Source organism: Lithobates pipiens, unplaced genomic scaffold (assembly GCF_037356315.1).
Source record: "Lithobates pipiens isolate NorthernLeopardFrog02 unplaced genomic scaffold, aLitPip1_a1.2 Scaffold_8, whole genome shotgun sequence".
NCBI lineage: Eukaryota > Metazoa > Chordata > Amphibia > Anura > Ranidae > Lithobates > Lithobates pipiens.
The window spans coordinates 472,493,006-472,520,100 of NW_027507903.1; the positions used below are offsets into that span (position 1 = coordinate 472,493,006).

General features: G+C 45.8%; 1 protein-coding gene across 4 annotated transcripts in view; it reads left to right on the plus strand.

Annotated features, from left to right (window-relative positions):
* The window catches only part of SLCO1C1 (solute carrier organic anion transporter family member 1C1), an 80,823-nt gene that overhangs the window by 9,649 nt on the left and 44,079 nt on the right, over positions 1 to 27,095 (plus strand). For 2 of the 4 annotated variants that reach the window (XM_077468672.1, XM_077468669.1), the window contains exons 2-7: positions 8,359 to 8,499; positions 8,724 to 8,865; positions 19,613 to 19,745; positions 20,118 to 20,245; positions 22,959 to 23,105; positions 24,854 to 24,952. In XM_077468672.1, the coding sequence (XP_077324798.1) occupies positions 8,380 to 8,499; positions 8,724 to 8,865; positions 19,613 to 19,745; positions 20,118 to 20,245; positions 22,959 to 23,105; positions 24,854 to 24,952 (769 nt within the window). In that variant the 5' untranslated portion in view covers positions 8,359 to 8,379. Of the gene's footprint in view, positions 1 to 8,358; positions 8,500 to 8,694; positions 8,866 to 19,612; positions 19,746 to 20,117; positions 20,246 to 22,958; positions 23,106 to 24,853; positions 24,953 to 27,095 lie in introns of those variants that run through there. The other 2 variants (XM_077468671.1, XM_077468670.1) reach the window with 2 other exon arrangements.

The following is a 27,095-nucleotide window of genomic DNA, read 5'->3' on the forward strand; positions in this document are numbered from 1 at the left end:
GGATACTGGCCGTCCTGGCTTGGCCCTCCAAAGTGCCCATGAAGTTCGGGAGAAATATGTAAATTTATTTATGGGTAGGGGGGCCATTGCTATGCCAGACAATGTCTAAAAAAAATTTTAATAAAAAAAATCTGATAAAATCTTGATTTTTCTTTATTACTTGTGTTTGTTTTTGGCTGTATCCTAGGTTCTCCTAGTGTACTTGCAGTGCCAAGTGGATTTTCCTTTAACCTCCTCGCGCCCGCCCTATAGCCGAATGACGGCCGTAGAGCAGGCGCGTTCGTCCGGGCGGTCGTCCCTGGACGGCCTGATGTTTACTTCCGCAATGCGCGCCGCCGCGGGCGCGCATCGCGGAAGTTCTGTGTTCGCCGTGTCCCCCGGGGACAGGCAAACACAGATCGCTGTAAACGGCCAATCACAGCGGCCGTTTACAGCGTGATCGGCGTGTCCAATGGGAGATGATCTCATATGTAAACATATGAGATCATCTCGCAGCGCCGCTCTCCTTCCTCGCACAGACAGTGCGAGAGGGGAGAGATGAACGGCTGCAGCGGCAGCCGTTCTGATTGTGGAAAAAAAATAAATTAAAAAAATGAAATAAAAAGTGCCATCCGCCCCCAGCAGTGCCATCCGCCCCCAGCAGTGCCATCCGCCCCCAGCAGTGCCATCTGCCCCAGTGCCATCCACCCCAGTGCTACCTGCCCCCAGTGCCATCCACCCCAGTGCTACCTGCCCCCAGTGCCATCCACCCCAGTGCTACCTGCCCCTAGTGCCATCCACCCCAGTGCTACCTGCCCCTAGTGCCATCCACCCCAGTGCTACCTGCCCCCAGTGCCATCCACCCCAGTGCTACCTGCCCCCAGTGCCATCCACCCCAGTGCCACCTGCCGTCAGTGCCACCTGCCCCCAGTGCCACCTGCCCCCAGTGCCACCTGCCGTCAGTGCCACGTGTCATCAGTGCCACATAGTGCCATCTGTCATCAGTGCCACGTATCAGTGCCATTTGTCATCAGTGCCACCTGTCAGTGTCACGTGCCATCTGTTGTCAGTGTCACGTGTCATCAATGCCACTTATCAGTGCCATCTGTCATCAGTGTCACGCGTCATCGGTGCCATGTATTAGTGCCATTTGTCATCGGCGGCACATATTAGTGCCACGTATTAGTGCCATCTGTCATCGGTGCCACGTTTCAGTGCCACGTGTCATCAGTGCCACGTATTAGTGCCACGTGTCATCAGTGCCACGTATAAGTGCCACGCGTCATCAGTGCCACATATTAGTGCCATCTGTCATCAGTGCCACATATTAGTGCCATCTGTCATCAGTGCCACCTGTCATCATTGCCACGTATCAGTGCCATCTGTCATCAGTGTCACGTGTCATTGTCCTGGTGCTTCAAAAGTGTAATAAATAGTCAACAAGTTAGATGTGTAACTTATGTTCCTAGAACACATGATGGCGCTACCTGCATGTTGGGCCTCTCTATGTGGCCAGGCTGTGAAAAAGTCCCACACATGTGGTATTGTAATACTCAGGAGGAGTAGCAGAATTTCTTGGGGGGTGTCATTTGTGGTATACACATGCCACGTGAGAGAAATAACCTATTACAATGACAATTTTGTGGAGAAAAAAAAAAAAATGAAAAATCTTAATTTTGCAAAGAATTGTGGGAAAAAAATGACAACATCAAAAAGCTCACTATACCTCTTACTAAATACCTTGGAATGTCTACTTTCCAAAAAGGGGTCATTTGGGGGGTATTTGTACTTTCCTGGCTTGTTCGGGTCACAAGAAGCGAGATCGGCCACCAGTACATCAGATGTGATCAATTTTGTGCGATTCGCACCACAGCTTGTAGACTCTCTAACTTTCACAAAGACCAAATAATATCCACTAATTTGGGTTATTTTTACCAAAGACATGTAGCAGTATAAATTGTGACCAAAATTTATGAAGAAAAATTAATAATTTGCATAATTCTGTCACAGAAACAAAGAAATATGCGTTTTTTTTCCAAATTTTTGGTCTTTTTTCATTTATAGCGCAAAAAATAAAAACCCCAGAGGTGATCAAATACCACCAAAAGAAAGCTCTATTTGTGGGAAAAAAAGGACAAAAAATTCATTTGGGTACAGTGTTGCATGACTGAGTAATTGTCATTCAAATTGTGAGAGCACCGAAAGCTGAAAATTGGTCTGGGCAGGAAGGTGTTTAAGTGCCCTGTAAGCAAGTGGTTAATAAATAAGGCCCATTGTCACTGTAAAATTAAATTTCCCTAAAAAACTGGTACTGAGCATTGAAAGAAGAAGCCACACATTGTTGATTAGCACATTTTTTACTGTGTGCACATTCACACATGTGCGTTATTAAATTATTGTTGACAACAATTTTTGTTTTTTTGGAAAAACTATTTTTTTTCTGTTGTAAAGAGGCATGTTTAATAACATAGCATACAAACCTCTGGAACTTACAAAGTTCAATGTAGAAAACAGAAGGCAATATCAGGCATTCTAGTGTCCAAAGTCTCTTGATATTGACTTCATCAGATGGGGTGATGTCAGCCCTGTAAAAGCCAAATTTTAAAGATGCACACAAATTGGGGATTTCTCTCCTGATCCCATGCCTAATGTCAACATGTGCTATCTCCCATCACGGGGGATCAATGGACGTGTTTTGGGGGGTGCAACCCCTTCCTCTCATCTACTTCATTTGGGAGGAAGGGGTTGTACCCACCAAATGCATACATTGAAATCCCCTGATGGCAGATAGCACATGTTGACACACTGTGTGCATCTTCATAATTTGGCTTTTACTAATTCCTAAAAAAAAGTGTTTTTAATAAGACAACAACAATTGACAAATGGTTGTATTTTGAAGATCTTTTAAATTCTCCCCAAAACATCACTCATGTTTTTCATTTGTTGCTCCATAAAATTTCATTTGTTTCTTATGATGTCGATTTCACAATTCCATATCATGTCTTATAAATATGCAGGCATACATATATTACCTGAAGCTGGGGTGTCAGACACTCACCTGTTATGACAATTTCGCCAAGTTCCTCCACCTCTCCTTCCACCAGATCCTCGGGGTGTGGTGTTTGGCGTTCCCCTTCTTTCTCAGGTGGGGGGGTTCCTGGTGTCCTCTGAATCTTTGGTCCCCTATGAGAAGGAAACAAAGGGTATACTTTAGTACACAGATATTTAGGCATGACCAAATGTATTTAACCTGTATCTGCCCAAAACATTTAATGAGCGAAAAATGTTTCCTATGATCAATTACTGTGCCCACTAACCTGAAACTTGCCATTTTAAAACGTCCTACAGTAAAGAAAATCACATGGCGCAACATGCAAGTAATAATAAAGAATCATAACACACAACTACTTACTTTTTCTAAGCACTCCCTTAATCCTCCTATACTGATCCAGCTCCCTCAGTTTCAGGTCTGACCAGCATTTCCTTATTTGCTCCTTTGTTCGTTGTACCCCAAAATTTGTATGCAGATTCTTCACAACTTTCGTCATAATTTTGGCCTTTCTGAAATTCAGGTTGGTCTACGGTACATTCTTGCCATCATAGTCGTTTCTCCTCAAGATGTCCAGCATCTCAAAAAAGGACATATTTGTAGCCTTAAATCACCGCCTCCAGGATCGGGATGTTTTGGCCTCTGGGCTTTCCTCCTCCTCGTTACTCCAATCAATAACAGACAACTTCTGTGTCTCTGCCATGTCGCTCCTACTGCGTGCCGAAGAGAAGGGGTGGGGAATACACTAAAAGAACGTCAGGGGCAGGCAACACATGCGGAAGGTATATAAAAAGTATACGCGTGTGTCGTACGCACGATCGTTGTGCTGAGGAAGGAGGACGAACGTTCTAACGAAGGTAAAATCTTAACTTTGAGTTAAGTTAATCAGTGGCCTATACTGCTTCAAGATTGAGCCCTATATTGAGATAAGATTATGAGAGTTTAGGCTGACATTAGTGTTTTTGTCTTGTGTATTGTCTTTACAGAAAATATGAATCACTTTAAGGACCCAGAATTTATGGCCAGTTTCATTGACAAGTACAAGGAGATGAGGAATTTGTGGGAGGTGAAACACAGTTTATATTATAATAAACAAGCTAGGAAGTCAACTCTGGAGAAATTTCTGGAGTTTGTGAAGACTCAGGTCCCAGATGCAACCATCCAGTTCTTGGAAAAGAAAATTGGGATCTTGAGGAACATGTATAAGAAGGAGCATAATAAGATCCAGAAATCACTCTGATCAGGAGCATCAGCAGAGAATGTGTATATCCCCAGGCTGTGGTACTTCAACAAACTGCGGTTTCTGGACAACCAGACTGAAGCCAGGAATCACTTTCGACCCTTCCCTGCAGCCTTACCTCCATCCTTCCCTCAACCCCAGCAGAGACTGACAAGGAACAACCTGGGCCTTCCATCCTGGAAGAAGTGGATGCACCCAGCTGGAGCCAGGGATATTATTTTTAGACATATTTATTGTCCTAATATTAATGATGTTAACTATGTTAATTTATTACAAATTAATGATTTTATCCAAAAAATGATCTATACATATCAATTGACAGTAGTGGCCAAAAAATGTTTGTGACCTGCTTGAAAAATGCTGGGGTCAGAATGATAGTCTTTTCTATTTATTAACATTAAATTTGCACTAAATTTGCAAGTCATGAGCTCAAAATTGTGTGTGATTGATGAAGCAAAAACTAAAACTATGTTCCTTTTTTATAGGAGGAGGCCGTGCCCAGTGTCAGCCAGGAGGTGGGCGGGCCCAGTGTCAGCTAGGAGGAGGCCGTGCCCAGTGGCAGCCAGGAGGTGGCTAGGCCCAGTAGGAGCCTCACCCAATCCCAGGTGCCTCCCCTCTGCCTTACCACAAAAGGCCCAGGAAGGGGGCGATGACAAAGGAGGCAGCACTGGGCTTCATTAGGGAAGCAAGCGATGTCCTCAGGAGCCCCCCCAACCCCGAAGAAGCCTATGACTGCTATCTAGCCACCAGGTTGCTAGAATTGAAGAAGGGCCAATGCCTCATCTGTGAGGGAATTATTTTTGAGGCCCTTCAGAAGGGTTGAGGGGCCAGCTGACTGAGAACAGCTACATATATGAGCAAGACCATCCTCCTCCTCCTACAAGTCCACCACCAGAGCCACAACCTCCAAGGAAGGCTGTAGGGAAGCATGGAGGGAAGGCTGCAGCGAAGAGAAGAAAGTGATGACCTGGGTTCAGTCTGGTCTGACAGAAGACACAGGCTGGTGTAGTACCATAGCCTGGGGACATATATGTCATCTGCTACTGGTCCTAATCTCTGGGATTCCTGGATCAGATTGGGCTCAAAATTATATAGACTCCTCAAGCTTCCAATTTTCTTTTCCACAGAAATGATGTGTGCCCTGGGGGCCAAAAGGCTTTGCAAATTCCAAAAGTTTCTCCAGCGTTGCCTTCCTCTTTATTTTGTTACTCAGAATAAATGGATATTTTATTTTCAGAAAATACTTGCCTATGTGTTTTTCTACAGTTTGTTTGTGAGTAGGCAGGTATATTTCAAAAAGACAATGTCAAATTAACAAGGGACACCAACCTTGTTGAGGTTAATAAAAAATACAAGATAATAATGTTATTGTGGTAACTTGATACACAAAAAAATAAATTATATGGACATCACTAGAAAAGAAATTTTTAATTAATCCTAAATAAATCTTGATGAAATAAAAAAATATAAAAGATGACTATAAAAAATAATCGTAAACATTATTATGGAGATCTGCCTTTTAAATAATACAATATTATTCATGAGATCAGGATAAATAATCAACAAATAAGTTTGTGAGAACTCTGTGTGAATATGAGCAGCAAAACAACTTAATTCTTCTAGCATTATAAAGAAGAAAAGAATGCACTGCATTAAAAGATCACAGAATTAGCAGCGTGAGGAATGTGCTAGTTCCAATACGAATGCTAGTTTTACCACACCGAGTGCTTCCGTCTCGTACTTGCTTCAGCGCATGCGTCATTTATGGTCTGTCGGAACAGCATACAGACGAGCGGTTATCCTGATAGGAATTGGTTCTGTCATAAATATTTAGAACATTTCTAGGTCCGTCAGAATTTTCAGAAGAAAAAAAAAGTTAGATGAAAGCATACACATGATCACATGATCAGAATATACGATGAAATATTTCCGTCTGACTTTTTCTGTTGGGCATTCCGCTCATGTGTACACGGTAAACCTCTCAGGATAGCTTATATATTCTATCACCTAGCTGCTAAAAAAATAGTGCATCAGATTCCATGCAAGATTTGTATCTGTCTGTGTATCCAGTCAGCTAGATTATGGCTGATGGTATTGAGGTCTTTATAAATTGTTTCATAGCCTTGTTTTACCTCTCCAAAGTAGCTGTTTCCTTATCCCTCCCCCACACACAGTGATCTCTACCCAATTAGAAAGTTGCTGTGTGAGTGATCTTGTGCCAAATTGAGAGCCTTAGGTGCCTGGTTCAAATTTTGACCCTTCTATTTAAAATAACTTCCCAGGCTCCTGTTTAATAAAATGCAGTCAAGGTTAGGTAACCTAATCATAGTCTTAGCAGAGGATCTACCTGAGGCAAGTCAGAGAAGAAAAGATGATCCAACCCAAGATCTGAAAGAGAGTCGGAGGTTGGGGGGGCAATAAATGCAGTCCCAATTTATAACACACTGTTTGGTCTGTCTATACAAATAAAACCTCCATAGAAACTTATGCTGCGTACACACGGCCGGATTTTCAGTGGGAAATGTTCGATGCAAGCTTTTTGTCGGAAAGTCCGACCATGTGTATGCTCCATTTAATATTTGCTTTTGGAATTTCCGACAACAAATGTTTGATAGCAGGTTCTCAAATTTTCCGCCAACAAAACTTGTTGTTGGAAAGTCCAATTGTATGTACACAAGTCCGTTGCACAAAAGTTCACACATGCTCTGAATCAACCAAAAGGAGCCGCACTGGCTATTGAACTTCCTTTTTCTCGGCTCGTCGTACCTCACCACGTTCTCTCGTTCGGAATTTTTGGCCAACATTTGTGTGACTGTGTGTATGCAAGACAAGTTTGAGCCAACAACCTTCGAACAAAAATCCACAGTTTTGTTGTCGGAAAATCTGATCAGGTGTACGCGGCATTAGAGGTTTATTTATAGAAGATTTGCTTTGTAAATGTCTCAAAATTAATGTAAGCGTAATGAATAATATCCAGAATGGTGTAGAATGAGTGTAATAGTCTCTTTGTTGCCTTTCACCCGGCAAATGTAATATTCCCTCCTAAGAGAAAATAGCCATAAAAACATCGACCATCAGAGTTAACATTTACCAATACAGAATATAGTCTATAGACTAAAGACTATTTAGCCAGCAGGGAAATAATATGAAGGAGACCCCAACACTGTATACAGTCTATAAAGAAACCCGTGGGGCTGAATGAATGGGTGCTTTGCTGAGTGAATCTCCAGCTGCAGTGTGAAGAAAAATATTTAATATTTAGCAGTGGTAGCAGTACAATGCCAACTGTGCAAGCTTCCTCTTGGCTTTTAGGGAGCCAGCACAACCATTCATCCATCAGTCAACAACCATTCGCCTGTCAGTTAGGGATCCCCCAAAAATTCAAACTAGGCTCTTTAGGTCTGGTATGGATTTTAAGGGGAACCCCCAAGAAAAACAAAAAATACATCATCCAGCAATGCTATTTTTTCTTTAGGATCGAATGTTAGATTGGCCCAGCAAAAGGCAACAAAGTTTTTTTTTTTTTATATTATGGCCCTCACTGAAGAAGTTTTAGTAATAATGATAATATTTATCTCAGGAATATATTTACTATAAAATGGCATCTGTGGGCCAGTGCCTGGGACATTTTATTTCTGCTGTGCTTAGGACAACATGGTGTCTAAATACGGTTCTGAATATAAGATTATTGTTAATAACATAGCTCCCAACTGTCCCTGATTTTCAGGGACTGTCCCTGATCTGGAACAAAGTCCCTCTGTCCCTCTTTCCTCCTCATTTGTCCCTTATTTTGGTCTGATCTATATAGTTGCACTTTTTATCTTTCAAAAGTGCTAAACCTTTTATCCAAATGCAGCATTTAAAAAGGCAATATAATGGAATAGTAGTGGTAAAAAAAAGCACTTGAGGTGTTAACCAATCATTTTTTTTTTTGTATAATTCTCCTTTAAGGGGGAGTGGCAGGGGGGCATGTCCTATGCCTTTTGCTAATAGGTGTCCCTCGTTCCCATCTCAAAAAGTTGGGAGGTATGCTAATAATAATAATAATAATAATAATGATAATAATAATAATCTTCTGTCATTGGAGCAGGCATTGGACTTCAGAACTGGCATGGACCCCTCACACAGGGAGAGTGCGCAGTTGTGTTCAGGCTCTTCCTATGGACGGCCGTCCTCCACGTGTCAGTGTCCAGGGCTGCCAGCGAAGAAGAGATGTTGTGAAGGACTCAAGGTGGGTCTGTCACTGTCCGCCATCTCTACAGTGGATAAGAATATGTTTAAAAAAATCACATTATGTGCACAAAAGTTTCTGTACAGCTTGAAGTGACTGGTGGATAAATGTAGAAAAATTTGTTGTAAAAGTAACATTTTGATGCATTTTTTGCATTGATGTGACGTAGTAATTGCGCACATGTTGTCCCTGCAGCTTGCACTCACTGGCATCCATCTCCGCAGATATTCCTGGCCGCCATGTGCTTTGTCTACTTTGCCAAGGCCTTGTCCGGCAGTTATCTGAAAAGTACCATTACCCAGATCGAGAAACGCTTTGAAATCCCCTCCTCCCTGGCTGGCATTATTGACGGGAGCTTCGAAATCGGTATGTATGGTGAACATCACTGATTGTTGAGGGCATGCAGACACAAGGATGGTCACCACTTTTCTATCTTTATCGGACTACTTGGTTGGTTTAAATAATTTGTATCTAACTTCCATTAGTTTATTCTGCAGATGGCCTGGCTCAGCCTGCACTCCTCCTCCTCAGTGCCCATCAGTGCAGCCTATCAGTACCCATCAGTGCTGCCTATTAGTGTCCATCAGTGCAGTCTCATCAGCTCACATCAGTAAAAGAGAAAAATTACCTGCTTGCAAAATTTTAAAAAGATATAAAAAAAACAGGGTTTTTTTCTAAATTTTGGGTCTTTTTTCATTTGTTTAGCAAGAAATAAAAAAAACCCAGTGGTGATTAAATACTAGCAAAAGAAAGATCTATTTGTGTGAAAAAAAAAATGATAAAAATTTGGGTAGTGTTGAATGGCCGCGCAATTATCATTCAAAGTGTGACAGCGCTGAAAACTGGCCTGGGCAGGAAGGGGCAAGTGCTTGAAGATATTTTTTAATGATGCTCACAATGGCAGCACTACAGTCATCTACAGTGTCGCTTTATGAGTCATAATGCATTTATCTTATGAAGCAAGCATTGCTTGTCATTGCAGATTGGCTGTACTGAGTCATGTGAGATACAAAACGCTCATAATTATTTGGCTCCATTCTTTAGGGACTTTCCATATACATCTAGACAGTTGTCAGCCCTGCCAGGTATAAAAGATTATTTCTTTTATCCAGGGAGTAGTGATGGACGAACTTCCGACGGGACGTTTCGCGAACGCGAAACGCGAACGGACACAAACGTTCGCGAAAACGACCGTTCGCCGCGGGCTCCATTGACTTCAATGGGAGGCGAATTTCGCAAACCTTTAGGTCGAATTTGCGGCCACGGGGTAATTATTAGGGGGTAGCACGTAGTCCCACCACCTGGACAATAGCATAATACATGTATGAGGTGAATTTGGGATCGATAACTACAAGCATTTTTTTTTTATTTGGGAAATTGTTCTGACAATTCAGGACTATGGAGCTAATGAAGGCAATGGAGGAGAGGGAAGGTCAGGGACCAGGGTAGGCAAACAAGAGGGTGCAGGAGATACAGAGCACTGACAGCAGCACCGTAATACAGAGCACTGACATCAGCACCGTGACATACAGCGCTGACAGCAGCTCCGTGACATACAGCGCTGACAGCAGCTCCGTGACATACAGCGCTGACAGCAGCTCCGTGACATACAGCGCTGACAGCAGCTCCGTGACATACAGCGCTGACAGCAGCTCCGTGACATACAGCGCTGACAGCAGCACCGTGACATACAGCGCTGACAGCAGCTCCGTGACATACAGCGCTGACAGCAGCTCCGTGACATACAGCGCTGACAGCAGCTCCGTGACATACAGCACTGACAGCAGCTCCGTGACATACAGCGCTGACAGCAGCTCCGTGACATACAGCGCTGACAGCAGCACCGTGACATACAGCGCTGACAGCAGCTCCGTGACATACAGCGCTGACAGCAGCTCCGTGACATACAGCGCTGACAGCAGCTCCGTGACATACAGCGCTGACAGCAGCTCCGTGACATACAGCGCTGACAGCAGCTCCGTGACATACAGCGCTGACAGCAGCACCGTGACATACAGCGCTGACAGCAGCTCCGTGACATACAGCGCTGACAGCAGCTCCGTGACATACAGCGCTGACAGCAGCTCCGTGACATACAGCACTGACAGCAGCTCCGTGACATACAGCGCTGACAGCAGCTCCGTGACATACAGCGCTGACAGCAGCACCGTGACATACAGCGCTGACAGCAGCTCCGTGACATACAGCGCTGACAGCAGCTCCGTGACATACAGCGCTGACAGCAGCACCGTGACATACAGCGCTGACAGCAGCTCCGTGACATACAGCGCTGACAGCAGCTCCGTGACATACAGCGCTGACAGCAGCTCCGTGACATACAGCACTGACAGCAGCTCCGTGACATACAGCGCTGACAGCAGCTCCGTGACATACAGCGCTGACAGCAGCACCGTGACATACAGCGCTGACAGCAGCTCCGTGACATACAGCGCTGACAGCAGCTCCGTGACATACAGCGCTGACAGCAGCTCCGTGACATACAGCGCTGACAGCAGCTCCGTGACATACAGCGCTGACAGCAGCTCCGTGACATACAGCGCTGACAGCAGCTCCGTGACATACAGCGCTGACAGCAGCTCCGTGACATACAGCGCTGACAGCAGCACCGTGACATACAGCGCTGACAGCAGCTCCGTGACATACAGCGCTGACAGCAGCTCCGTGACATACAGCGCTGACAGCAGCTCCGTGACATACAGCGCTGACAGCAGCTCCGTGACATACAGCGCTGACAGCAGCTCCGTGACATACAGCGCTGACAGCAGCTCCGTGACATACAGCGCTGACAGCAGCTCCGTGACATACAGCGCTGACAGCAGCTCCGTGACATACAGCGCTGACAGCAGCTCCGTGACATACAGCGCTGACAGCAGCTCCGTGACATACAGCGCTGACAGCAGCTCCGTGACATACAGCGCTGACAGCAGCTCCGTGACATACAGCGCTGACAGCAGCTCCGTGACATACAGCGCTGACAGCAGCACCGTGACATACAGCGCTGACAGCAGCTCCGTGACATACAGCGCTGACAGCAGCTCCGTGACATACAGCGCTGACAGCAGCTCCGTGACATACAGCGCTGACAGCAGCTCCGTGACATACAGCGCTGACAGCAGCTCCGTGACATACAGCGCTGACAGCAGCACCGTGACATACAGCGCTGACAGCAGCTCCGTGACATACAGCGCTGACAGCAGCTCCGTGACATACAGCGCTGACAGCAGCTCCGTGACATACAGCACTGACAGCAGCTCCGTGACATACAGCGCTGACAGCAGCTCCGTGACATACAGCGCTGACAGCAGCACCGTGACATACAGCGCTGACAGCAGCTCCGTGACATACAGCGCTGACAGCAGCTCCGTGACATACAGCGCTGACAGCAGCACCGTGACATACAGCGCTGACAGCAGCTCCGTGACATACAGCGCTGACAGCAGCTCCGTGACATACAGCGCTGACAGCAGCTCCGTGACATACAGCACTGACAGCAGCTCCGTGACATACAGCGCTGACAGCAGCTCCGTGACATACAGCGCTGACAGCAGCACCGTGACATACAGCGCTGACAGCAGCTCCGTGACATACAGCGCTGACAGCAGCTCCGTGACATACAGCGCTGACAGCAGCTCCGTGACATACAGCGCTGACAGCAGCTCCGTGACATACAGCGCTGACAGCAGCTCCGTGACATACAGCGCTGACAGCAGCTCCGTGACATACAGCGCTGACAGCAGCTCCGTGACATACAGCGCTGACAGCAGCACCGTGACATACAGCGCTGACAGCAGCTCCGTGACATACAGCGCTGACAGCAGCTCCGTGACATACAGCGCTGACAGCAGCTCCGTGACATACAGCGCTGACAGCAGCTCCGTGACATACAGCGCTGACAGCAGCTCCGTGACATACAGCGCTGACAGCAGCTCCGTGACATACAGCGCTGACAGCAGCTCCGTGACATACAGCGCTGACAGCAGCTCCGTGACATACAGCGCTGACAGCAGCTCCGTGACATACAGCGCTGACAGCAGCTCCGTGACATACAGCGCTGACAGCAGCTCCGTGACATACAGCGCTGACAGCAGCTCCGTGACATACAGCGCTGACAGCAGCTCCGTGACATACAGCGCTGACAGCAGCACCGTAAGCAGCCCCAGGAGGAAGTCAGCACAGCACAGGGATGGTGTGATCCCCTCATAATAAGAACCCCCAGGAGGAAGTCAGCACAGCACAGGGATGGTGGGAGCCCCTCATAATAAGAACACCCAGGAGGAAGTCAGCACAGCACAGGGATGGTGGGAACCCCTCATAATAAGCAGCCCCAGTAGAAATATGACACCGCTCAACCTCTTCAAAGAGGAGGGTAGGGGCATATAGTACGGTGTGCTTTTTTGGGTCAGGGAAGTGAGCCAAATGAATTAAGAAGGTCTGTGTGCTTGATTCCAAAAATTGTTTATAGACATATACATGGTCTACTGATCACATGTGTTGAATTCCTCCGAGATCCATGCCTCATTCATTTTTAGAAATGTGAGGTAGTTAACACTGTGGTGAGCTAGGCGAGTACGCTTATCGGTCACAATCCCCCCTGCTGCGCTGAACGTCCTTTCGGACAGGACACTGGATGAGGGGCAAGCCAACAGTTCGATTGCAAATTGGGCAAGCTCTGGCCAGAGGTCAAGCCTGCCCACCCAGTAGTCTAGGGGTTCATCACTCCTCAGAGCGTCCACATCGGCCGTTAACCCAATGTAGTCGGACACCTGACGGTCTAGGCGTTCCCTGATGCTGGATCCGGATGACACCTGTCGATGGGTCGGCTGAAAGAATGACCTCATATCCGAAGTCACCAACACATCTTCAAACCGGCCTCTTCTTGCAGGCGCTGTTGGATTGGTACCCGCAAATCCTTCTCTGGGAGTGGGAATTGCTCCTCTGCCAGCGCACGCAAAAGCAGAATGCAGCATTTCTCGAAGCAAGGCCTGGAAGTGCTGCATTCTGACAGCCCTCTGCGACGGCGGTAACATTTCCGCCATTTTGTGTTTGTACCGGGGGTCTAAGTACGTTGCCACCCAGTACTGGTCCTTGACCCTCATGCTTTTTATACGGGGGTCCCTATTAAAACACTGGAGCATGAAGGCCCCCATTTGCACTAAAGTGGAAGCGGTGTGGTGGCCTGGCTCCTGCTCATCATCCAGGATAATGTCGTCCTCTTCATTCTCCTCTCCCCATCCTCGCACAACAGGGATCCCAGAAAGGTTTAAAGCATGCTCTTCTTGCTCCTGCTCATCCGCCCCGGCACCATCCTCCTCTGACTCCTCATCAGACTCCTGTTGTTGACTTGTCTCAGATAGAGTAGCCCCCCCTGGGAATTCATCCAGCATTGCGACTTCCTCATCTTCCCGCTCCTGCTCCTCCACAGCCTGATCAATGACACGACGCAATGCACGCTCCAGAAAGAAGGCATAAGGTACCATGTCACTGATGGCGCCATGGCTGCGACTGACCAGTTTGGTGATCTCCTCAAATGGCCGCAGAAGTCTGCATGTGTCGCGCATGAGCAGCCACTGGCGCGGTGAAAAAAAACCCAGCTCCCCAGAACCGTTTCTTTCGCAGAGTTCATACAGGTAGACGTTAACTGCACGTTTCTGCTGGAGCAGCCTATCAAGCATATAGAAGGTTGAGTTCCATCGCGTCGGGCAATCGCAAATAAGACGTCTGACCGGCAGATGGTGTCGCCGCTGAATGTCAGCAAGGCGAGCCATGGCCGTGTAAGATCTTCTGAAATGGGCCGAGATTTTCCTTGCCTGCCGCAAGATGTCCTGGACCCCAGGGTATTTGACAAGGAATCGCTGCACGACCAAGTTTAAGACGTGTGCCATGCACGGCACGTGCGTGATTTTGCCCTGTTTCAATGCGCTAAGCAGATTGGCACCGTTGTCACACACCACTTTACCAACTGTCAAATTGAGCGGTGTTAGCCACTCATCTGCCTGTGAACGCAAAGCTGAAAGGAGTGCCGGGCCAGTGTGGCTCTTTGCTTCCAGGCACAACAGACGCAGCACGGCATGGCAACGTCTCACCTGGCATGTGGAATAGGTTCTGGGGAGCTTGGGCGGTGCAGTGGAAGAGACGCTAGCAGCGGAAAAGGAGGAGGCAGCTGAGGAGGAGAGGGAGGAGGATGGAGTAGGAGGAGGAGAAGAAGAGTCAGGCCTGCATGCAATCCGTGGCGGTAAAACCAAATCTACACGGGTGCCACGGGTTACATGCTTGACGGCCGTCAGAAGGTTCACCCAGTGGGCAGTAAAACTGATATACCTTCCCTGCCCGTGTTTGCTAGACCACGTGTCTGTGGTCAGATGTATCTTGGCACCGACACTGTGTGCCAGAGATACATTCACTTGCCGCTGAACATGGCCATATAGCTCTGGGATGCCCTTCTCTGAGAAATACTTCCTTCCTGGGACCTTCCATTGTGGTGTTCCAATGGCCACAAATTTGCGAAAGGCCTCCGAGTCCACCAGTTTATATGGCAGTAGTTGGCGGGCTATGAGTTCTGACAAGCCAGCCGCCAACCGTTGGGCAAGAGGGTTATCCGGCGTCATCATTTTTTTACGCTCAAACATTAGGCCCACGGAAGCCTGCCTTTTTGCAGAAAAATGTGAGCTTGGCGTGATGGAAGGTGGAGTGGAGGACAATTGTGAGGAGAGAGGAGAAGGAGAAGTAGAAGACGAGGCTGGACGGTGAGAGCCTGCAGTGTGGCTTTGTGTGTTCCGTTGCTCCCACTGGGCTCGGTGATGGCTGCTCATGTGCCTTCTTAAGGCGGTCGTCCCTAGGTGAGTATTGGGCTTACCGCGACTAACGCGTTGACTGCAAAGATTGCAGATGGCAACGCTATTGTCAGCAGCGGACACGTTAAAAAAAGCCCACACTGCGGAGCCATGTGCCGGTGTCCTGGGAGCGCCAGATGTGACCGTACATGGTCGATGACTCGCTCCTGATACATTTGCAGTCTGCTTTGTCCCTGCTGTGCAATGTAAGTCATTGCTGCTTCTCCTCCCTATCTGCTGGTCCATATCTCCCTCTGAACTCCCCTCCTCTTCCTCTCTTGTGGGCACCCACGTGACATCACTAGACACGTCATCATCAACGTCACCTTCCCCACCGCTATAAGTAGAGTAGGCAGCAACACCGGGGACCAACCTCCTCCTTGGGCTGATCTGGGTACTGGCGTCAGACTGCTGAGTAGCGCTTGTTGCTACCTCCTCTTCCTGATCCAATACCAAGAGTGGCTGCGCATCAGAAATGTCCTCTTGATATGGATCGGAAAATAATTCCAGTGACTCAAGCGGAAGGTATGTGGTGGTGGTGGTGGTGGTCGTGTTGTTGGTGGTAGTGTCTTTGGGGGTGCACATAGCAGAGAGTGAAGAAGAGGGTGCAGATCGAGAGGATGAGGAGGGTGCAGAAGAGTAAGGCTGAGCGAGCCACTCAACCAAGTCTGGTGCATCCTTTAAAGTAATTGAACGCACCTTCTGCAACTTCCCACTTTGGCTCAAGCCTGTTGCTCCTGCCCTACCCCTACCACCCCTGCGGAAGGGCCTGCCTCTTCCTCTGCATGTCATTTTTTAAATGACCCTGTGACAAAACTCTTAGTCCCTATACCGCTGAAGGACTGCTGCAGTATAGGTGAGCGGTCAGCAGTGGTGCACGTCAACCCTATCTATTGTGGACCTATAGCGGTCCTTACAGAACAGCAGACTGTACCGCACTCAAGCCTATGTACCGTAGCACCCTATACCAAGTTACCAGTCCTTATAAGAACTTTTGTGGACCAAGCAGGTTGTGTATTAGTGTTTAGCAGACTGTACGTCAGTCCCTATACCGCTGAAGGACTGCTGCAGTATAGGGCAGCGGTCAGCAGTGGTGCACGTCAACCCTATCTATTGTGGACCGATAGCGGTCCTTACAGAACAGCAGACTGTACCGCACTCAAGCCTATGTACCGTAGCACCCTATACCAAGTTACCAGTCCTTATAAGAACTTTTGTGGACCAAGCAGGTTGTGTATTAGTGTTTAGCAGACTGTACGTCAGTCCCTATACCGCTGAAGGACTGCTGCAGTATAGGGCAGCGGTCAGCAGTGGTGCACGTCAACCCTATCTATTGTGGACCGATAGCGGTCCTTACAGAACAGCAGACTGTACCGCACTCAAGCCTATGTACCGTAGCACCCTATACCAAGTTACCAGTCCTTATAAGAACTTTTGTGGAACAAGCAGGTTGTGTGTTAGTGATTAGCAGACTGTACGTCAGTCCCTATACCAATGAAGGACTGCTGCAGTATAGGGCAGCGGTCAGCAGTAGTGCACGGCAACCCTATGTATTGTGGACCGATAGCGGTCCTTACAGAACAGCAGACTGTACCGCACTCAAGCCTATGTACCGTAGCACCCTATACCAAGTTACCAGTCCTTATAAGAACTTTTGTGGACCAAGCAGGTTGTGTATTAGTGTTTAGCAGACTGTACGTCAGTCCCTATACCGCTGAAGGACTGCTGCAGTATAGGGCAGCGGTCAGCAGTGGTGCACGTCAACCCTATGTATTGTGGACCGATAGCGGTCCTTACAGAACAGCAGACTGTAACGCACTCAGGCCTATGTACCGTAGCACCCTATACCAAGTTACCAGTCCTTATAAGAACTTTTGTGGACCAAGCAGGTTGTGTGTTAGTGATTAGCAGACTGTACGTCAGTCCCTATACCAATGAAGGACTGCTGCAGTATAGGGCAGCGGTCAGCAGTAGTGCACGGCAACCCTATGTATTGTGGACCGATAGCGGTCCTTACAGAACAGCAGACTGTAACGCACTCAGGCCTATGTACCGTAGCACCCTATACCAAGTTACCAGTCCTTATAAAAACTTTTGTGGACCAAGCAGGTTGTGTGTTAGTGTTTAGCAGACTGTGCGTCAGTCCCTATACCGCTGAAGGACTGCTGCAGTATAGGGCAGCGGTCAGCAGTGGTGCACGTCAACCCTATCTATTGTGGACCGATAGCGGTCCTTACAGAACAGCAGACTGTACCGCACTCAAGCCTATGTACCGTAGCACCCTATACCAAGTTACCAGTCCTTATAAGAACTTTTGTGGACCAAGCAGGTTGTGTATTAGTGTTTAGCAGACTGTACGTCAGTCCCTATACCGCTGAAGGACTGCTGCAGTATAGGGCAGCGGTCAGCAGTGGTGCACGTCAACCCTATGTATTGTGGACCGATAGCGGTCCTTACAGAACAGCAGACTGTAACGCACTCAGGCCTATGTACCGTAGCACCCTATACCAAGTTACCAGTCCTTATAAGAACTTTTGTGGACCAAGCAGGTTGTGTGTTAGTGATTAGCAGACTGTACGTCAGTCCCTATACCAATGAAGGACTGCTGCAGTATAGGGCAGCGGTCAGCAGTAGTGCACGGCAACCCTATGTATTGTGGACCGATAGCGGTCCTTACAGAACAGCAGACTGTACTGCACTCAGGCCTATGTACCGTAGCACCCTATACCAAGTTACCAGTCCTTATAAAAACTTTTGTGGACCAAGCAGGTTGTGTGTTAGTGTTTAGCAGACTGTGCGTCAGTCCCTATACCGCTGAAGGACTGCTGCAGTATAGGGCAGCGGTCAGCAGTAGTGCACGGCAACCCTATGTATTGTGGACCGATAGCGGTCCTTACAGAACAGCAGACTGTAACGCACTCAGGCCTATGTACCGTAGCACCCTATACCAAGTTACCAGTCCTTATAAGAACTTTTGTGGACCAAGCAGGTTGTGTGTTAGTGATTAGCAGACTGTACGTCAGTCCCTATACCAATGAAGGACTGCTGCAGTATAGGGCAGCGGTCAGCAGTAGTGCACGGCAACCCTATGTATTGTGGACCGATAGCGGTCCTTACAGAACAGCAGACTGTACCGCACCCAAGCCTATGTACCGTAGCACCCTAGACAGACCAAGTTACCAGTCCTGATAAAGAGCTTTGTGGAACAAGTGAGTTGTGAATGATTAGCAGACTGCAGCAGAAGGGCAGCAGTCAAGTATAATATTCTTTCTATATTTGGAAGAAAGAATATTATACGTGTACAAGCCTATTACCGTACCACTGATACCAGTCCTGAAAAGAACCTTTGTGGAACTAATAGTAACAGCAAGTCTTTAAAATTATCCTCACTGCCTGACACACTGCTTCCTGCCTGTCCCTATACAAATTGGCAAAAAAGAGTAGGCTGGAACGATTAGCTGGAACAGCTCTTTTGTGGACCTGATAGTAACAGCTAATGATGATGATGATGATGATGATGAAGAAAGACTAATCTGGCTGAGCTGTCCCTAAAATAGCAGCATACAGCGCTCTGTCCCTTTATCTAAACTGACAAAAGAAACTCAGGCTGCTGACCTAACACCTATACCAGTCCTGAAAAGAACTTTTGTGTACCAAATAGCTAGCGTTTTCTCTGTCCCTACTCCACACAGGATCCTTTCCCTACAGTGACAGAAGAAAGAATGTAAAATGGCCACCGGATCGGGTGTATTTATAGGTTAGGGGGAATGTCCAAGTGTCCATGAGCTGTCATGTCTCAATTGGTTGTCCTGTAACACATGATAAACGTGTCACGAAAGGTTAAAGTTCTTGTATACATTAAACACGTAAGTCCGCCGGGGCGAACGACGGAAAAAGGCGTTCGAACCCGCGGACGGCGAAAGTCGGAAATTCGCCGCGAAACGACCGCCGGGCGAACCGTTCGGCCATCACTACCAGGGAGAAGGTTTGACACTGCTGTGCTCTGTACAGCTTTCGAGACATACAAAATAATAACATTATGCTGGAGGTTAGATGGACATGGCTGAAAAGCATAGAAAAAAAAATCTAGGAAGAAGAAGTACAGTCTTTTGTAGACATATCCTGAGTCCTGTGCTTAGTCAAAGACTGTAGGGCCTTTGCATGCATACAGATGATTTCTTTGTCTACTTGTAGCAGTTGGGGTTACATTGTTTCCTGCACATCTGCTGTCTCTCATTGTGGATTTTTTCTATCTCCACCAGGAAATCTTCTGGTAATTCTGCTGGTGAGCTACTTTGGAGCAAAACTTCACAGGCCAAAGCTGATTGGGAGTGGCTGTCTGCTCATGTCACTGGGAACACTCCTGATTGCGGTGCCACACTTTATTATGGGTCGGTAAGTCTGTCTGGGAAGGGCACACCACAGGACACTGTAGAATTCAAAGTGGAGAGAACAAGGGAGCTACAGGTTTGGATTTACTATACTTGACTACCTGCATGCTTGTTCTATGGGTGACCACTATGTAAAGTACAGATGAAGATGACAGCCACTCCTGGAACTGCGCCTTTGGGAATAGCAGACTGGGTATAGTGGTGTGACAGGTGTATGGTGCATGTTAAAAAAGAAAAAAAGAATGAGAATACTGCTACCGTTGTATACATAAATGTACTATATGAAGATTAGGGTGATCTAAATCACTGTATACAGTATATCGCTCTATATTACATACAGTATATGTGACTGATGTTTTTTCTCTATATTATATAGCTATACATATGAGGGGACTCCAGTTCATCCCTTCAATTCTACTATCGCTGTCCCTCCATGTCTGCGAGATTCTAAGGACCAAAAATTATACTCAGAAATTGAGAAATCGCGCATGAATACTGACCATGGTAAGAAACTTTCAATTATACTATAAAGTATACAATCATCCTATAACACACAGAGTTCCACATCACTCACACTTTAGACTCCCAGAACAATGACACCTTGGCACTTGGGGGGGGGGGGGCAGAACAATTACATACTGACATTTGGAAGGTCCCCGAAGAATGACACACTGATGCTTTGGGGTGCCAGAACAATGACACACTGATATTCAAAACCACAGAGTCACGATAGATAGGTAATAAATTGCACCTGTCAGGTCTGCCAGGATATTCCATCTCCAGTTTCCTGACCGGTAGTCTTGTTATCCCAGTGTCAAAGATGGTTGAGATCCTGCAGCCAGAATAAAGGGACCGCAATAGATGGTGCAAACAGCCTAACAGGGAACCACCAATAAATAGCTCACGGATAGTAGCCGAAGACAGGAACCCGGTGGGTGAAAGGTCAATCCAAGACAGCGGACCAAGGAAGAAGTACCCAGGGGGTCTACCAGAAGGCAGTGTCGGAAACAGGCAGGTCAGCAATGAGATCAGCGTAAATCCAAGGGGTAATCCAAGAATCAGAGTCGGGAACAAACAAAGTCAGCAACCAGAAGATCAGCGTAAATCCAAGGGGTAGTTCAATAATCAGAGTCAGGAACAAGCAAAGTCAGCAACCAGAAACAAATAGCATCCACCAAACTGGCACGAACAGGAACCTATAAGAGGGCAAGGATTGAAAGGGGAAGTGAAGATTTATAGGGTCACTGATCAGGTGACTACCAACAGCTGGTCCCAGGGTGGAGCCAAAAACCAAACTCTTTGAGTAGAACCAAAAAGAGATTCTACCAAAAAGTGAGTTCCCTGGTGGTTCAGGCAATAGGAACCTATCTGGTCGCAGGACCTGGTATAAACAATATAAACAATAAGTGCCAGTCAAATGAAATAAAGTCCAAAATGTGAAAATTATGTAGTCCAAGAGTGTGAAATTATAAATGTGGAATTCTTGTTAATACATCTGTAATATAGTCACGATCCATCACCAAGTGTGAAATCTTGTCTGGAGCACCCCCACCTGTATCTGCTTAGCAGCATAAAAGGACCTCCTATCACAGAAGGTCAGCAAAGTTTGTGGCTACACACCCAACCAAGGCCATTTAATGCCGTTAAAGGTCTCCTCAGAGCCATAGGTGAAGACCATCTGAATGATGATTGCATGCCATCCCCAGAAATACAAAAAAGCTCCACATAGTGTAAAATCCTATGGAAAATTTATTACCATAAAGTAAGGTTGCATGTACATGAAGACAATGTTAAAACTCCTTAATAACACTTTTGCCAGCCGGTGATACACAAACAGCCCGCATTTCTGGGAAATGAAGAAAACAATTACGTCAGACCGTTGCTCTGCTCTACTGGATTTGTGATACAATGACTATGTGGAGCATTTGCATCATCTGGATGGTCTTCACCTATGGCTCTGAGTGTATCTTTAACGACATCGAAAGGCCCTGGCTTGTTTAGCCACAAGTGTTGCTGACCTTTTGTGATAGGAGGTCCTTTTGACATTTTGTCCAGATACAGGTGGTGGTACTCCAGACAAGATTTCATTCCTGGTGATGGATGGTGGCTATATTACAGATGTATTGGCAAGGATTCCACATTTATAATGTCACACGTTTGGACTATATAATTTTCACTTTTTGGACATTATTTAATTTGGTTGATACTTCTTGTTTGTATGGGTACAATGTATTACCTATCTAGTATGACTCTGTAGTTTTTTGAATATTATGGTACTGTGTCTATATCTCACAGAAGAGTTGCTGCTTGAATAACTGGTTGATTTTGGGTTGATTTTTATTCAAATTAGCACAGTTTTTCTTCTTTTTATTTAATGACACACTGATACTCCCCCAAATTACTGACAATTGGGGGTCTGACAACAATGACATACTAATACTTGGGGGAGCCAGAACACTGACACACTGTCACGTGGGGGTCCCAGAACAAGTACACATTGATACTTGGGGGTGGGGGGGACTACATGCTGACACTTGGAAGGTCCCAAAGTACTGACATTTGGGGGTCACAAAACAATGACACATTGATACTTTGGGGTCAGAGCAATGACGTGATTGACACATGAGAGACCCAAAATGTTGAAACTCTGACACATAACAATGACACACTGATGTTTGAGATCTCAGAACATTGACACACTGATATTTGAGGGTCCCGAAACATTGACATCTTGACACTTGGGGTACCCAAAAGAATGACACATAGACATTATTCTAATCACAGATTCTAATCTCGTTGGGACAGACTGGTGCGTGTCGGGGCTCCAATGGGGCCTGTTGCTTGGAACCACTACATAGTATAGACTGTACAGTTGCGGGGTGCTGGTTAAGCCAGACTGTGTACTGTGCCAGGTGTTTTCACAGAAACCTAAGTTTGAAACCTGGCAGATCTTATGCTAAAGTATCCCACAAGATGGGTTGATCGCAAAAAGGTCAGAAAGGTATGTGCTCCTCCAACACTCAGCTACAGGGGGCGGGGGGAGGGGGGCATGCAGCCAAGCACATAGTACCGTTACTTTAAACCAGAATATTTTCACACTGATAAACTGACCCTTAAATACAGAACACTACAACTTTCTCTTCATATTTATGTAAATATTTCCCTATATTTGTCTGTCTCATGTCTTTGGTGAGATGTTTCTTGTGTTTGCCCTCAGGGTGTGATGGCGACCTTGCAAGCAACATGTGGCTGTGTGTATTGTTGGGGAACCTGTTACGTGGAGTGGGGGAGGCGCCAATCCAACCCCTGGGAATCTCTTACATTGATGACTATGCCAGAGAGGATAACGTGGCTTTCTATATTGGTGAGTCACAATAGGCTCAGTTCTCTGTTTTAACACAAGGGTAATGTTCTCTAAATTAGTCAAGTGATCATAATAATCAAATCTCATTGGTCTCAGCTGAAAATAACTGTCACTTAAAAAAAAAAAAAGGATTATTTCCTAATGTGTTAGCTTTGTGAATTGAGAATATTGTCTCTGTGGCTTCACTGTGTTACTGCTCACCCAACTCCTAAGGGTTTTCATAGTTAACCACTTGCAGTACGTCACTGGACTTCAAGGAGTCCTGCTGGGATGATGCCTGCAGATGTAGTCATCACCCTGGTACTGATTTTTAGAGCTGGGGGTTGGCTCTCCTGTAAAAGCAATCCGTTGGCTAACTAGCCACTGGATTGTTTTTAAAAGCAGCGGGAGGGATTGTTCCTCCCCTCCCGTCACCTTCTGTGGCTTGCTCAGGCTGTTCTATCCCACCAGGAGACCCGAGCGACCAGCCGTGCATCCCCCAGCTGGCCGGGCAGCCAAACAAAATCGGCTTTGATCGGTAGTTCACCATGGTAGCCCGGAAGCAATGACTTGACATAGATTTCAGCTTATCCAGATGTCAACAGCGCAATTTAAAAAAAATCTAAAGCACTTAAAAACACCAATCTTGGTGTTTTGAATGCTTTTAAAGTCAGAGGAGGGATTTGGGGTCTTATAGACCCCAAATCTTTACTTAAAGAGTACCTGTCACATGCCTTTTCCTGTCACAAGCATGTTTACATTCCTTGATACAGAAATAAAAGTGATTAAAAGAAATGTAACGCAACAGTGTAAAAATTATAAAAAAAAATTATATATATATATATATATATATATATATATATTTTTTTTTTTTAAAGTGCCCTCTGTCCCCCTAAGCTCGCACATCAAGGTAGGTGAAAATGCACATCGGTCCTGCACGCACAGAAACTGCGATCAACCCACACATGTGAGGTATCACTGTGAATGTCAGATCATGGGCAGTAATTCTATCACCAGATCTCCTCTGTAAATCTAAACTGGTAACCTGTAAGGGCTTTTAAAACTGCTTCTATGGCTAGTAAAATGTAAGCCATTTGTCTCAGTTGCATGGGCGTAAGCAATTTTAAAGCTTGACATGATTGGTATCTATTTATTCAGCGTAACATCATCTTTTATATTTTACAAAACATTGGGTTATGTATTTTTTTTTGCATTATAGTAAAAAAAAAAAAAAGTGTTTTTTGCCCCAAAAAATTGTGTTTGAAAAAACGCTGCGCAAATACCATGTGACTAAAAATTGCAAAACTCACTATTTTATTCTCTTGGGCCTCTGCTTTAATATATAATGCCTGGGTTCTTTCTAATTTTCTAGCAAACAAATACTGATTTTAACATGTAAACAAAAGTGTCAGTAAAAGGCCTGGAAGTCAAATGGTCAGTGATTAAAAGTCATGATGTGAACAAGCCCCAGCGCAACACATAGGGGATTTTTGTACAGAATTACTAGAATACTTACAAGAAAATTTGCTTTGAAAGTCAGGTTATCCACAGCATCTGCTAGTTATCCAGTTTGTAAAGTGTAGTTGTTAGTATTGCTTTTTTCTTTTTGAGGAAATCCATGGTATTAAATTGAGTGAGGTGTGTGGGATTTATGCTGTGATCTCTGAATTCTTGCCTGGCTATCTTGTGTAGTTGTAGATTTTTTTCTTTATATGTCAAATAATATAATTATTAGTGTGTTATACTATGTTGCACAATCTGATCTTCAGGCTGCATCCAGACAGCGGCTGTGATCGGACCAATATTTGGGTTCCTTCTTGGATCGCTCTGTGCATCTTTATTTGTAGACATTGGATTTGTGGATTTAAGTAAGTTTACATATTTTGTATATTTGATGTATGTATATAGCACTGGACAAACTGTTTTTTCAAAAGTTTTGCTTCCTAAAAAGTTATGATAGACCCCTTCAACATGGACACACATACAACTACTGAATGACACAGAAAGAACCTTGAAAAGCATGAAATGAACTCTTATGACGTGTACATACGACCGGACTTTCCGTAAAACTAGGTCCGACGGTCTTCCCGATGGACTTAAGGTGAAGTTCCGATGGACCTTCCGAACGAACGGACTTGCCCATACACAAACGTACTAAGTCCAATCGAAAGTCCATTCGTTTTGAATGTGATGACGTAAGACGAGACTAAAAAAGGAAGTTCAATAGCCAGTAGCCAATAGCTTCCCTTGCGTCATATTTGGTCCGTTATATCAGCATACAGACAAATGGTTTTCCCGATAGGAATTGAGTCCGTCGGACAGATTTGAAACATGTTCTATTTCTAGGTCCGTCAGATTTCTTTATGTGGAAAATGATTGGATTAGCCCACACGCGAACGGATTGTCCGACGAACTGATTCCAGCGGACCTAGTCTGCTGGAAAGTCCGGTCGTGTGTACGTGGCATAAGTGACTATAATTAATTTATTTGCATATTGTTTTTTGAAACACTGCATGAGTTCAATGGGGCTAAAAGTGTTTTGCTGCTGATTTTCATCTGTACACAGTGTCCGGTACATTTCTATACAGTGTCCAACAATAGTCAGCAAGCATTGATGACTTTCAGTTGCCCCGATACTGTTTATTCATTGTGGCATTGTTCTGGTGAAACCTTTCACCATGCTCGTCACTGACTGTGCCTAGATTTTTGGCAAAGAAGAGTGAATTCACAAAACTAATCTTCAGTGACATGTTGCACTTCAAGGTCTCATATGCTGTAAGATGTGTGCCAACCAGTTGAATGTAGTTTGGTGCTCTGAAGTTGTTAACAAAGTTCTCAGTGACATTCATCTTCAATGCTTCCCAGGCGATTTTTCTCTAGTCCCAATTATGCTCTTTTTAATCTTGGCATCAGGTATTCTACATCTGAAATAATAAAAACTTTCACTTTCCTTGTTAATTGCTATCACAGTTTTTCATCAGTGTGAGTTTTATGTGAGGCAGAGGCAAAAATATCTTTGTTGGGCTAACAATTGGATCACGTGCCATGCTTTTCTTTCCTGGAACCAAATTCTTTTGGAGTAGCCATTTCTTTTTATCTTTTTTAAATGGTTGGCCGTTTCCTTTTAATGTAATGAGCCATACTTGCGTGGCTGCCCAATTCCCATATGTAACAGCAGTACTTGGTATATCTGAGCAGCATGCCAAGTAGCAGAGCCATTACCTTCAGATTTCCACTGATATTCCAGTTGTGATTGGTGTACTTGATGTGCTTCAACAACAGTTCAGGAAGCAAAATCTTTGTTGTCCAATGAAATGTGGAAACTTCACAAGATATAAAGTTTGATAGTTTTATTGGAATTTCTTTTAAAAAAGGGTTTCATTACAAAAAGGCAAGATAATGTGTAATGAGATCACCCAGGAAGAAAAGGAGGAAATATGAAAATTCTTAAGTTGAATTTTAACCTGGGGGAACAGAGTAATAGAAATCCAAGCTATGATAAGTATTGACAGCTGCTCTTTATTGTTAAAGTTATTGTAAGCCCTAATTTTTCATAAAATAACAAACATGCCTATACTTACCTGCTCTGTGCAATCGTCTCATCTGGGGTCCCCCGCCTGCACTCCTGGCCCCTCCTCTTCATTGGATGCTCCCACGGAAAGCTGCTTTCCCTGGGGGCACCTGTGCAGTCCCACTGCTGCGTCCATTGACACAGACAGCGGGACTCGGCCCCGCCCCCTGCTTAAGTGTCACTAAATTTGATTGACAGCAGCGGGAGCCAATGGCCCCTGCTGCTATGAATCTGTCCAATGAGGAGAGAGACAGCAGCTGGAGCCGCTGCACATGTGCACATCGCTGAATTGGATCGTGCTCAGGTGAGAAAAAGGAGGGAGCTGCAGCACAGAAGATTTTTTAACCACTTAAGCCCCGGACCATTTTGCTGGCTTAAGACCAGAGCACTTTTTGTGATTCGGCACTGCGTCGTTTTAACTGACAATTGTGCGGTCGTGC